The 12,798-nt window shown below is 43.7% G+C and overlaps 1 protein-coding gene across 6 annotated transcripts in view; it reads right to left on the reverse strand.

The window, feature by feature from the left end:
• pcm1 (pericentriolar material 1) overlaps positions 1-12,798 on the reverse strand; it is a 155,571-nt gene that overhangs the window by 106,320 nt on the left and 36,453 nt on the right. For all 6 annotated transcript variants that reach the window (XM_067986870.1, XM_067986848.1, XM_067986856.1 and 3 more), the window contains 4 exons: positions 10,392-10,608; positions 8,075-8,273; positions 5,489-5,671; positions 1,378-1,562 (listed from right to left, as the gene is read on the reverse strand). In XM_067986870.1, the coding sequence (XP_067842971.1) occupies positions 1,378-1,562; positions 5,489-5,671; positions 8,075-8,273; positions 10,392-10,608 (784 nt within the window). The remainder of the gene's footprint in view (positions 1-1,377; positions 1,563-5,488; positions 5,672-8,074; positions 8,274-10,391; positions 10,609-12,798) is intronic.

The raw sequence follows: 12,798 nt of genomic DNA on the forward strand, positions 1-12,798 counted from the left end.
CACAAACACAAGCTACCACCTCCTTCTGTCTCCTTAATACCAAGGGGTAATGCTCACACACTCTTAGCGTCGGTGCTCCTTTTCTGCAGATCCATCACAGCAACAGGGAGCAAAGAAGGAAGATTAAGATGATGAGGAGGTGGAACAGTAGGAAAGAGATTTCTTCTCAGTCAATGATGATGATGATAAGGAAGAGGATAATGAATGAACAGAATCAAGCCACTCAGGGATGCCTCCAGCATGCTTCTGCAGTGTTCCTCTGTCCCAATTCACCACCTACAGTACTTGTTGCCTCACTCCCAGCACCAGCTCAGGTACTTTTACCCCAGGGAAATCTGAATTACCTGATGCCACATCCTCATTAACACTGAGCACAAGGGAACCAGATGAATGGGGAGTGATATGCCACCTTCCCAGTGGAGGCCGAAGAGATGGCTGCCATTGGCTTTGGGGGTCATGGGACGCAGAATTCACAGTACTCACCTGAAAAGGATATCCAAGGAACACCTCACCTACGTTCACGCTTTGAGGTCAATTTCCAAGGATTTGTGGCAACTGATAAGTGGAGCTCTCAAGTTTACAACTGTGCTTTGTGGCAATATCGGAGAAGATTTGTCTTCATCGCAGGAATCAATGGAGTGAGTGGCAGCTTCTTTGGTTTGTGCAATAGATGCCCAGAAAACTGCCAGGGGCTAGTTGGTGCCTCTATCTCCAAAGCAGCAGACTACACAGCTCTGGAAGCATCATGGGAAAGAATGGAGTGCAGCAGGCATAGTGGCTTCCAGATCATGGCGACCATTGTCTCTCAGGGCTTTCAGGATCTGGTAGCTGCCATTAGACCAGCCATCCTATTGATCAATGGAATGGCGACTGCTAGGATCTACATGCTTGATACTGCCATCCCTTAGAATAGCAGCGCATGCCAGGCCTCCCCCTTCAGAGCACCACGCCAGTGGAACGTGGGAGCTAACACCAGGCTTCAGAGATACAGCAAGCAGTGGCTCTGTGCCAGGAGCAAGGTGCAATTAAGCAAGGGCCACCTCAGTCCCGTGAGCCTTTTGCAGAGCATGAGGAGCCAACCACCTCTCAAAAATGGCCCTCAGGTGGTGCCTAAAAGAAGCACGAGAATAGGAGGAAAAAAAGGCATTTCTATGCACCCAGGGGAACCATTAATAAAGAGTAGGTTGATTGTATGTACTTCAAAATTCATAGCAACAAAATACAATGTGCAGTGACATGGCGCTTTGTTATTGATGGAGGTTGGAGTCATACAGCAAACAGTCATTTATTTGGATGCTGACAACTTCAAACAGGTAATGATTGTAGTATGTAGGAACAAAGAGATTCATCTCTCGTTTGCTTAACTATTGATCTTACACTCAACGTAGCTTATATGAGGTTCATCTGATAGAGGTGGCACATTCGAAGTTTGTACATTTGTTGGCCTATTGTTGATTTCACAGTCTGTGTTCAGGAGTCTCCCATTGCGGTTATTGGTTCCATTTAGTGCCACCATTCTGGAAGCGCTACTGATATCTGCCCAGTTACACCTTTGTGGGTTTCTATGGGAATGACATATAAATAGTTGTTAAAATAGTTGTAAGCAATGCCTTCAATAATTGTTTTTATATTAACACTTTTATTCAGATAATTAGTTAAGCACAAACCAAAACCAATGGACATGCCCACTAAAACAAATCAATAGCTTTCAAAATTGCTGCAAAATGCAAATATGGAATATTTCCTATTCGAAACAATACCAGAATAGATTACTATGCATTAAATGAAGCTGTGCAAAATTGTTCAGACAATACAAATGAAGAACCCTTCAAGCAAATAAAGACCACTTCAAAACAGGCACAACTCTTCCAACTATTAGCAAATTTTTTTTTTGCAAATTTCCATTGATGAATATCAAAACATTACTTTGGCCAAAAGGCTTCCTTGCGCAGATCTGCCTCTTTCTCCTGTCTTTAGCATCCCCAATCTACCTCGACCCCTCTCTATGGCCTCCTATCCGCTCGATCTTTTTATTTAGAACTATTAGCGGGATATCAGCCATGTCAGTTGCTCCATTTTCTTCACTCATTTTAACCCATCTCCCTCTGAACCTCTCTGGTCCAATCCCGACATCATGATCAAATCTGCTGACAAAGGAGGCACGGTTGCTGTATCGTAGAAAAACATCTACCTTGCCAAGGCTCAATGCCAATTCTCTCAACTCCTCCTACCTGCTCCTGAGCCACGACTCGACTACTAAACACCAAGCCATCATTTCCCAGACTATTACTGACCTGATCTCCTCTGAAGATCATCCCACCACAGCCTCCAAACCTCATCAATTATTTCAGCCTACTCTTGTCCCGCTGAACTTATTTCCTCTTATCTTAACTATTTTTAACTCCCTAGTCCAGTTTTTAATCCATCTATATCTGCGACTCTTCTGACGCCATCTGCCACTTCAACAGATTCTAGTTTTCTGGCCCCAGCTGCTTCCTTTTCAATATGGACATACAGTCCCTCTACACCTTCATTTCTCTTCATGACAGCCCGAAAGTCTTCTGCTTCTTCCATGAACTGTGGCTCAACCAATCCCCATGCACCACTACCTGCCACTATTTGTCTGAACTTGTTCTCACATTGAACAAATTTTCCTTCAACTCCACATACACTATCTCCAAATAAAAGGTGTCACTATGGGAACCTGCATGTGTCCTAGCTATGCCCGTCTTTTTGTAGGATATGACGAATGTTTTTTGTTCCAGTGCTACTCAGGCTCCTCTCTGATCTTTTTGTTCTCCATTACGTTGATGGCTGTGTTGATGCTGCTTTGTGCTTGCCCTGATCTAGAGAATTGAATTAATTTTGCTTCAAATTTTTACCCTCCCTCATCTTTACGTGCTCCATCTCAAACTCTTCCCTTCCTGGGCTTCTCTCTACCTCTGGGGATAGGCTTTCCACTGATGTCTAATACATGCCCACCTACTCCCACAATTTCCTGGATTATACTTCTTCCCACTCTGCTTCCTGTAAGAACTCCTTTACCTTCTCCCAGTTACTCCATCTCCGCCATATCTGCTCTGATGACGACACCTTCCACATTGGAGTTTCTGAAATATTCTCCGTTTTCCTCAACCAAGGATTCTTCACCACCACAGTAGACAGGACCCTCAACCGAGTCCATCCCATTTCCCATGTTTCTGTCCTCACCTTCCACCCCACCAGCCTCTGCATTACACAGATTATCTTCTGCCATTTCTACCACCATATACATCTTTCCCTCCCCTCTGTTTTCAGCTTTCCAAAGGGACTATTTTCTCTGTGACAGATTGGTTCACCTCTAGCACCTGCTCTCCTTCTCCTGGCACCTTCCCATGCAAGCGCAGGAGATACAACACCTGCCCATTCATCTACCCCCACACTTCTGTCCAGGGGACCAAACACCCTTTCTAGGTTAGACAGCAATTTACATCTACTTCTTCCAACCTAGTATATTGCACTTGTTGCTCACTGTGCGATGTCCTCTACATCAGGGAGGCAAAATGCAGATTAGGTGACCTCTGTTCTGTCCGCAAGCGTGACCCTGAACTCCTTGTCATATGCCACTTGAATTCTCTGCCCCACTCCCATTCTGACCTTTCTGTCTTGGGCCTTCTCACTGTTCCAATGAAACTCAACACAAATTCAAGGAACAGCACCGTACCTTGCTATTTGGAACTCTGCAACCCTCTGGCCTCAATAGCGACTTTAAACAACTTCAAACCGCAACTTTAGCTCCTATTTTCTCTCTAGCAGGAAGTGCTAATAATGTAGGTTGGGTGTGCCAGCATTTCGAGAGATATGGGTAAGGAGCAGGCTCGTGCTCTGGGTGAGAAACCCGCCCCTCCCCCACCCGTCAGAACATCGTACTGGAAGGGTAGTCTTCACTCTTGTTGACGACCTGCATTTTTCTGCTACCAAGCCCCTGGGCCACTGGAGCCTGCTGTTTTGTCAGTCTTTGCCTCCCTTTCACCTGTCTATCTGCTTTAGCTATTCACACACTCTGTTTCGTATAGGCATAGTGAGTAAATTCTTTGATTTTACTCACTATGCCTATTATTGTCTCATGCTTATATTGCTTCTGCCATTTAACCATCTCCTATCCTCCATTTAAGCATTTTAAAGGTCATTATGTTTCTTTTCGCATAAGCGTTTTCTTCCTTCTCGCTTAGTTCCTTTTTTAAATGGGGTTAGTCTGTAATATCTTCTAGATCTGACAAAGAGTTCATACACTCGAAACGTTAACTTGGTTGTAGTCTCCCCAGATGCTGACTGACCTGCTAAGTGTTCACAACATCTTTTTGTTTTTGTTTCAGATTACCAGCATCTGTGGTACTTTGGTTTTTATTCACATTTTGAACAGATATATTTGTTGTCATATAGTTCCCAACACCTTATGTTTTAGATATAATTATTAGAAATCTTAAAATAAAAATATACCATAATAAACACAAAGCAGTGCTGTAAACAGGAATGAAATTCAATATTCAAGGAGGGGAACAAAATCCTCTCCCAAAAAATACTTCCCAGGACAATCATTAATCCCCATACAGCGTCAACCAGATTACTGAAAACAGTTGTACATTTTAAGCAAGCATAAGTGCTGCTCTACAGTAATTGAATAGAAGATTCATTTTCTAAAAGGAAGGAAAATCAATGATAGCTCTACTTCAACAGAGATGGTGCATGCTAAGTAGCCGGTAATTAGTTATTTGCTTTTGAGCAGTGATTGACAAGCATGGGATTCAAAATTTAAGTTCAAGTATGAGACACACAGGCATGGCCTCAAGACCATGTCATTGAAAATGCGATTTTTAAAAATTTTGTGCTCATGAAAGTAAGCAGCATTAGAAATGGGAAATGGAACACTGCCATTTCCAGCACCCACTGTCAGCATCAAACATTCCCAAGTCAGGTATAGCACTGCCTGAAACAAAACAAAGCTGCTTTAACTCTGTCCCAAAAATGTACCTTAGCTTCAACCTTAGAAGAGCTGCTTTTTACAGTCAGGTGACACTTTCAACAGCCATCCTCTAGCCTTGCAGGAGATGATAAATTAAGTGTTAATTAGTGGCAAATCAGAGAGACATTTGTGCAAACTAAGTTGCAATGGCACACTTGCATTGCATCATCCTGTGCTGGAATCAAATCCAAGTCACAAAGTTGAAAAGCTGTTATGCTGCGCCACTGCATCACCAAACCCTCATTCTTGGGCTTTTCGCTTTTTTTTGTTAACACTAGCAAAAGCAGCAAGACAAAATATACTACTTTGCCCAAAATAAAGAAAGCAATACAAACAGTGCATTCTAAAAAATACTTTTGTCACCTCAACCCTCCATTTTATCATCAAAATCAAAGTATCGACAGCAACTTAAGTATCCTTCCTTTTCGGGCCCTCAAGATGCTTTAGTAAATAGCAACAGTCATCCCAATACTTCACTTTTCCCACCTGATGTTTGTGACTGTTTCTGGATTCTCCTGATCAGAGTAGTACATAGACTCTTCCTCAGTTTCATCTTCATCCTCTTTTGTATGCTCATTAACAGCATCAGTCATCATATCTGAAGTCTGCTGATAGTAATCAATCAATTCACGCAATTCGTTTAGCCTCTTGTGAACTTCTTTTAGTTTCCTGAAGGAAGAATTTTATACAGTTCATCAGGCTATATTTTGTAACAGTTTCTGAGTTAAGGAATTATTAAAAGTTTAGCATGAAATGATAAACTCAGACTCAATCAAAAAGAAACACTGATGAATTAATTACATTTTATCAACAGACTCATTAGTACATCCCGCTAAAAGTTGTAACCTAATGTTTGAATTGGAAGGTGAGCTGTATGAGAGACCACTGTTAAAGCCAACACTTGTCCAGGCTCACACATCAATAATAGTTACTGGGGTGGGGTAATGGAGAGCGCTGATAGCCATGGAACCCCAGCCGCAACAAGGAGTCAATGCCTTCAGGATAACAGGGGAGAAAATTGGGAGGAAAAAATGTTTGTTTCATTAGTAATATCGAACTAAAATTGATCAGTGAACAATTCAATATTGTTCACGCTGATAAATTTTTGGGGCAGAGTGTAAGCACCGAATTATAGGAAAATCATGCACAGTCTAACAGTGCTCGCACTTAAACTCTCTCAAGATTGTGCTGAAATTAATTCCAACATACACTTGTAGGATATGCTCTCAATGAGTCGACCCTCAAATTCAATAGAGTCAAATCCACTTAAGCGAACAGAAATGGAAAATACCAAATAAATTTCAATATTCAATTAGCATTAATTTAAACTGTAATTTCTTGCTTACTTTAGTTTGCTCACATTTCAAATCATGTAACTTCAGCAATGCATATAATTTCTATTATTTGCATAATGTGCCAAGCTTTAACTTGCTACGACAGTTTAAATTATTGAAGGAATTATACAGTAAATTAATACTGAATTGTTAACTCTGAAATTTTAGTTAGAGGTAACTAATGATAGACATTTTTTTCCTCCAATTTTCTCCCCATCTCTCCTGAAAGCATTGATGCCTTGCTGGGGGAGGGTTCCATGGGCACCAGCATGCTCCATTACCACACTCAAGTAGCTATTATTTGTGAGCCTGGTCAAGTGTCAGCAAGTTATTTAAGCACAGAGAACATTACTGAGCCTAATGCTTTCTATGGGAGACAGCCATACATGTGCAACTTTAGCACTGGATAGCGATTAGGAGTGGAAACCCAGACTAATTTTTTCCTCACTAACGAGGGACAGAAAGGCCAATTGTAGCACCCCTTCCGCCATCCCAGTTGAGATCAGCTAACTCAGACTGGGGTTCAAAGCTCACTGGATAAATTCTAAGCAGTCATAAAAACTGCAAAGATGTTCTATTCCTAAAACTTAAATTTAGAAAATGTGTTGGATGGTCTGGACTTCTGATGAAAGACATTACAATTATGAGTGGCTTCTATACCTCACTATAGAAACAGATTTCTTACGCTGATAGTCACTGTATTTGGACACTTCGTCATCTTGGTCACATTTATTTCCTCTCAAATGCCAGAGAAGATTTCACTTCACAGCAAGGTTCAAATAATTCAAAAAGATATTCAATATGTTGGCACAATAGTGCAGTACAATGTATAATGCCGAAGTGTTACCAAAGGTGGTTGTCCACTTGCATTCTCCCAGCCCACTAAATTACTAATCTCAGATGTAGATTTTGGGAAGCGCTGAGCAGAGGCCAAATGTTTACCAACGTTTTGTTTTGGGGGAGGGGTGATAAATCTAAAGGCAATCAATGGATTGCTCTTCAGCATTTCCCAGCAGTCAATCCACAGCAGTGCAGGCTAAAGCCTGCGAGCAGATTGCATGCTTTCTCAGCTATAGTTGGTGCGTGGCCCAAGGACACCCCGAAGAGGAAGGAGAAAATAAACACAGCAGGATAGATTTCTTTTTCAATAATATGCACAAGAATATAACAGAAAAGATTTAAATCTCTACAACATCATATAAAACCTTTTTTTTTTAAAGTGTTAAATTCTGCATTAAAAAAAAATCAACTCTAAAAATATCAGTTACTTCCTCGGAACAGGCTGATTTTTGTACCCAAGGCATGGCATGGGGCAATGGACTCTGCATTAGCAATGCCCATAGTGGTAGCAATAAAAAAAAGCATTACTAATTGAATTTTATTTTTTTGTGGGGAGTGGAAAGAAAAAAAATGACCTGAAGTGCTGCATACATTATTTGGCACTAAAATTGTCAACTCTTGGTTAATAGATTATTTACATTCATGAGAATTCAGATTCACAGGTTCTATGAAAACCCTGTCCCTATCAGATCTTTGTTTAAAAAAAGATAGAAGTCACAAAGGGTAAAATGTATACAGGAATTATGCATTCTCAATTTTAATATTCAACTACAGCTCCCAATGAACAAAAGGTATCATGGCCACTTGTGTGAATAGTGTGATCTGACCACACGTAATAGCTGTAGAACTATACTTAAGCATGCAATTGGTTTTAACTGCATTTGGTTTTGAATCATACTTTAATTTCTCCCGAGGATTAGCATTATCTTCGATATCACTATCATGCAGTGAGGGTATGGAACCCAAAACACACGCTGAGGAGGCCAAGCTGCTGGGTTCCCTGTTGATTGTAGCACCAGCTTCTGTTGGTGCAGAAACAGAACTTCTTTGATCACTCCTGTGAAATGAGCCAGACACACCAGGGGCACTAGATGAAACTAGAAAACAAGACCAAAATTTAGGTTCTGGCAACCTTAGTCAACAGATCTATCTGTACATTAACCTACTACCTTTATCATAAAGGTGCAGTGACATAATTAGAGATGATCTTATTGTTTAAAACTTGAATGGATAGAAGTTAAATATTTGGTAAATGTTGGGTACTCTGGCACTGTTGTGGAGAAATAACTGTTGCTTACCTGTTAAACCAAGAGCTGCAAGTTTGACATGGATATAATAACTAAACTCATTAAAACATACGCTGAATGTATAGTGCTCTCAGGTGCAAAATAACATTTCTTGTGCATAATTCTTAACAGTCTGCCCAAGTCAGTTTGCATCTATATAGTGCCTTTAATGTGGAAAAATATCCTGAGGCATAACAAAAAAAATGGATGCTGAGGAACTATTAGATTGGATGAACAAAAGCTTAGTCAGAGGAAAGTTTTAAGAAGGCTGTTAAAGGGGGAAAGGAAGGTGGAGAAACTGAGGGGTGTGGGGAGAGAATTCTCATTGGGGTCTACTGGCTGAAGGCACAGTCACCAATGGTTGGCTGGAGAGAGGGGGAATGCACAAGAGATTTGAGTCAGAGGAATGGTGGTGGGGTGCGTTATAGAGCTGAAGCAGGTTACAGAGATAGGGAGGGACAAGGCCATCAAATGACCCAAACATGGGGATAGGGAGCCAATTTAGGTCAGTGAGGACATTGGTGATGTGTGTATGAGGCGTGGTGTGCAATAGGACATGGGCAGCAGTTTCAACTGCATAATCAATCATCACAGTACAGCCAGCCAAATCAGATACTCCACTCCAGCAACTAATAACATTGTTATAAGTTCAGTGTTATGCACAATGAATATTACCATTTACATTCTGTAAGGGAAGGAATTACAAATGGAACTTATCACATGACCAAGGGAGAGGGAAATAAGGAAAGAAAACTTAATATTGGTACACCAATACTTCTACTGAGGATCAGTATTATTTCAGCTTCTGGTTCTACAGCTTTAATATAAGCCTCTCTTGATCCTCAAAAGCAGTAATTGCATTTAAAAGACAATCTAACTCCAACAACAATAACTTGCATTTATATAGCACCTTGACGGAGTAAAACATCCCAAGGCGCGTCACAGGAGTGATTATCAAACAAAATTTGACACCGAGCCACATAAGGAGATATTAGGACAGGTGTTGAGAAGAAGTAGAGAAGTTTAGGGAGGGAATTCCAGAGCTTAGGGCCTAGTCGGCTGAAGGAACGGCTGCCAGTGTTCAAGCAATTAAAATCAGGGATGCGCAAGAGGCAAGAATTGGAGGAGCACAGAAATCTCAGAGGGGTGTAGGGCTGGAGGATACTACAGAGATAGGGAGGGGAGAGGCCATGGAGGGATTTGGAAACAAGATGAGAATTTTAAAATCCAGGCATTGCAGGTACGGGAGCCAATGTAGGTCAGCGAGCACAGGGGTGAAGAGTGAATGGGACTTGGTGCAAGTTAGGATACAGGCAACAGAACTTTGGATGAGCTTAAGTTTACGGAGGGTGCATAAACCAGTGCTAAGTGGCATAACATTAAATGCACTCCCAATATAAAATGATTGTGTTAACAAGAATTGCAATTCTTAAATTGTATTGTATCATTTGTATAAAAAGACAAGATTTTTCGCAAAGCTCTGTTTGTGAAGTTGATTTTTGGAAAATACAGACATGAGAATTGGTAACAATTTATGGTAATTACTTCTGGAGTTAGTCCTCTGGAGAGGTGGGGAAGGAAGGAGTAAACCACCACAAAAATCAGTGCATCATAAATACAGTTGTATAATTTTCAGACATCTTTCTCCTTTATAAGGCTAACGCCATAACAATCCTCGTTACAGATAGATATCAATTTATAAAATTGGACACCAATTTTAGAGGAAGCCTGGCACCTAAACATCATTGAGGATTAACCAGGAGCAAATAGTTGTGAGCCATGCTTCTGTGTTACACTCGCCATGCAATCCCAAACCTTACATGAAGAACACCTCAGGACAAACATTTTTTTGATGCCAATTCAATATCATTCCAATCACCAAACTAGGATTTGATATCACACTATCTAAATGGTAATCTTGGCACTTACTGGAACTGTTGTTAACATGCTGGTCTCTTAGTGTATGCAACTCATCAAGTAGTTTATCCATTCTCTCCTTCTTTCCTTGCAAAACTTTCAGCTTATTAACCAGCTGGGCTTTTTGTTCTGACAAGTGTTCTGAAGTTGAGGAACCTCTACTCCTGGAAACTTCTTGTGTCAATGACAGGCTTTCTGCTTGTCTCCTGTTATCAGGTACTGACTGCGGCTGCAAAAGTACATATATTGCCCAGTAATATGAAAAACAGATTCAAAATTTTACCAGAAAAAAAATATTAAACAATTTCAAAGATCTTCCAAAGTTTATTCAAAAGGAACATAATATTAAAATTAAAATAACATTTTGAAGTTTCCCATGCCTTTTAGAATACTCATTGTAAAGTAAAAATCGTTATGTTGGGTTATGAAACACAAAGAATTGCAATGGAGCACCAACATGGTTCCATGGTGTGGTTGGATGGGGGGTTCACACTTGTAGTAAAAGGGGCGAGAGAGAGAGAGAGAGAGAGAAAAAAAGGGGGGCGAGAGAGGGGGGGGCAGAGAGAAGGGGGGGGCAGAGAGAAGGGGGGGCAGAGAGAAGGGGGGGGCAGAGAGAAGGGGGGGGCAGAGAGAAGGGGGGGGCAGAGAGAAGGGGGGGCAGAGAGAAGGGGGGGCAGAGAGAAGGGGGGGCAGAGAGAAGGGGGGGCAGAGAAAAGGGGGGGCAGAGAAAAGGGGGGGCAGAGAAAAGGGGGGGCAGAGAAAAGGGGGGGCAGAGAAAAGGGGGGCAGAGAAAAGGGGGGCAGAGAAAAGGGGGGCAGAGAAAAGGGGGGCAGAGAAAAGGGGGGCAGAGAAAAGGGGGGCAGAGAAAAGGGGGGCAGAGAAAAGGGGGGCAGAGAAAAGGGGGGCAGAGAAAAGGGGGGCAGAGAAAAGGGGGGCAGAGAAAAGGGGGGCAGAGAAAAGGGGGGCAGAGAAAAGGGGGGCAGAGAAAAGGGGGGCAGAGAAAAGGGGGGCAGAGAAAAGGGGGGCAGAGAAAAGGGGGGCAGAGAAAAGGGGGGCAGAGAAAAGGGGGGCAGAGAAAAGGGGGGCAGAGAAAAGGGGGGCAGAGAAAAGGGGGGCAGAGAAAAGGGGGGCAGAGAAAAGGGGGGCAGAGAAAAGGGGGGCAGAGAAAAGGGGGGCAGAGAAAAGGGGGGCAGAGAAAAGGGGGGCAGAGAAAAGGGGGGCAGAGAAAAGGGGGGCAGAGAAAAGGGGGGCAGAGAAAAGGGGGGCAGAGAAAAGGGGGGCAGAGAAAAGGGGGGCAGAGAAAAGGGGGGCAGAGAAAAGGGGGGCAGAGAAAAGGGGGGCAGAGAAAAGGGGGGCAGAGAAAAGGGGGGCAGAGAAAAGGGGGGCAGAGAAAAGGGGGGCAGAGAAAAGGGGGGCAGAGAAAAGGGGGGCAGAGAAAAGGGGGGCAGAGAAAAGGGGGGCAGAGAAAAGGGGGGCAGAGAAAAGGGGGGCAGAGAAAAGGGGGGCAGAGAAAAGGGGGGCAGAGAAAAGGGGGGCAGAGAAAAGGGGGGCAGAGAAAAGGGGGGCAGAGAAAAGGGGGGCAGAGAAAAGGGGGGCAGAGAAAAGGGGGGCAGAGAAAAGGGGGGCAGAGAAAAGGGGGGCAGAGAAAAGGGGGGCAGAGAAAAGGGGGGCAGAGAAAAGGGGGGCAGAGAAAAGGGGGGCAGAGAAAAGGGGGGCAGAGAAAAGGGGGGCAGAGAAAAGGGGGGCAGAGAAAAGGGGGGCAGAGAAAAGGGGGGCAGAGAAAAGGGGGGCAGAGAAAAGGGGGGCAGAGAAAAGGGGGGCAGAGAAAAGGGGGGCAGAGAAAAGGGGGGCAGAGAAAAGGGGGGCAGAGAAAAGGGGGGCAGAGAAAAGGGGGGCAGAGAAAAGGGGGGCAGAGAAAAGGGGGGCAGAGAAAAGGGGGGCAGAGAAAAGGGGGGCAGAGAAAAGGGGGGCAGAGAAAAGGGGGGCAGAGAAAAGGGGGGCAGAGAAAAGGGGGGCAGAGAAAAGGGGGGCAGAGAAAAGGGGGGCAGAGAAAAGGGGGGCAGAGAAAAGGGGGGCAGAGAAAAGGGGGGCAGAGAAAAGGGGGGCAGAGAAAAGGGGGGCAGAGAAAAGGGGGGCAGAGAAAAGGGGGGCAGAGAAAAGGGGGGCAGAGAAAAGGGGGGCAGAGAAAAGGGGGGCAGAGAAAAGGGGGGCAGAGAAAAGGGGGGCAGAGAAAAGGGGGGCAGAGAAAAGGGGGGCAGAGAAAAGGGGGGCAGAGAAAAGGGGGGCAGAGAAAAGGGGGGCAGAGAAAAGGGGGGCAGAGAAAAGGGGGGCAGAGAAAAGGGGGGCAGAGAAAAGGGGGGCAGAGAAAAGGGGGGCAGAGAAAAGGGGGGCAGAGAAAAGGGGGGCAGAGAAAAGGGGG

This window comes from Heptranchias perlo, chromosome 1 (genome assembly GCF_035084215.1).
Source record: "Heptranchias perlo isolate sHepPer1 chromosome 1, sHepPer1.hap1, whole genome shotgun sequence".
Taxonomy (NCBI): domain Eukaryota; kingdom Metazoa; phylum Chordata; class Chondrichthyes; order Hexanchiformes; family Hexanchidae; genus Heptranchias; species Heptranchias perlo.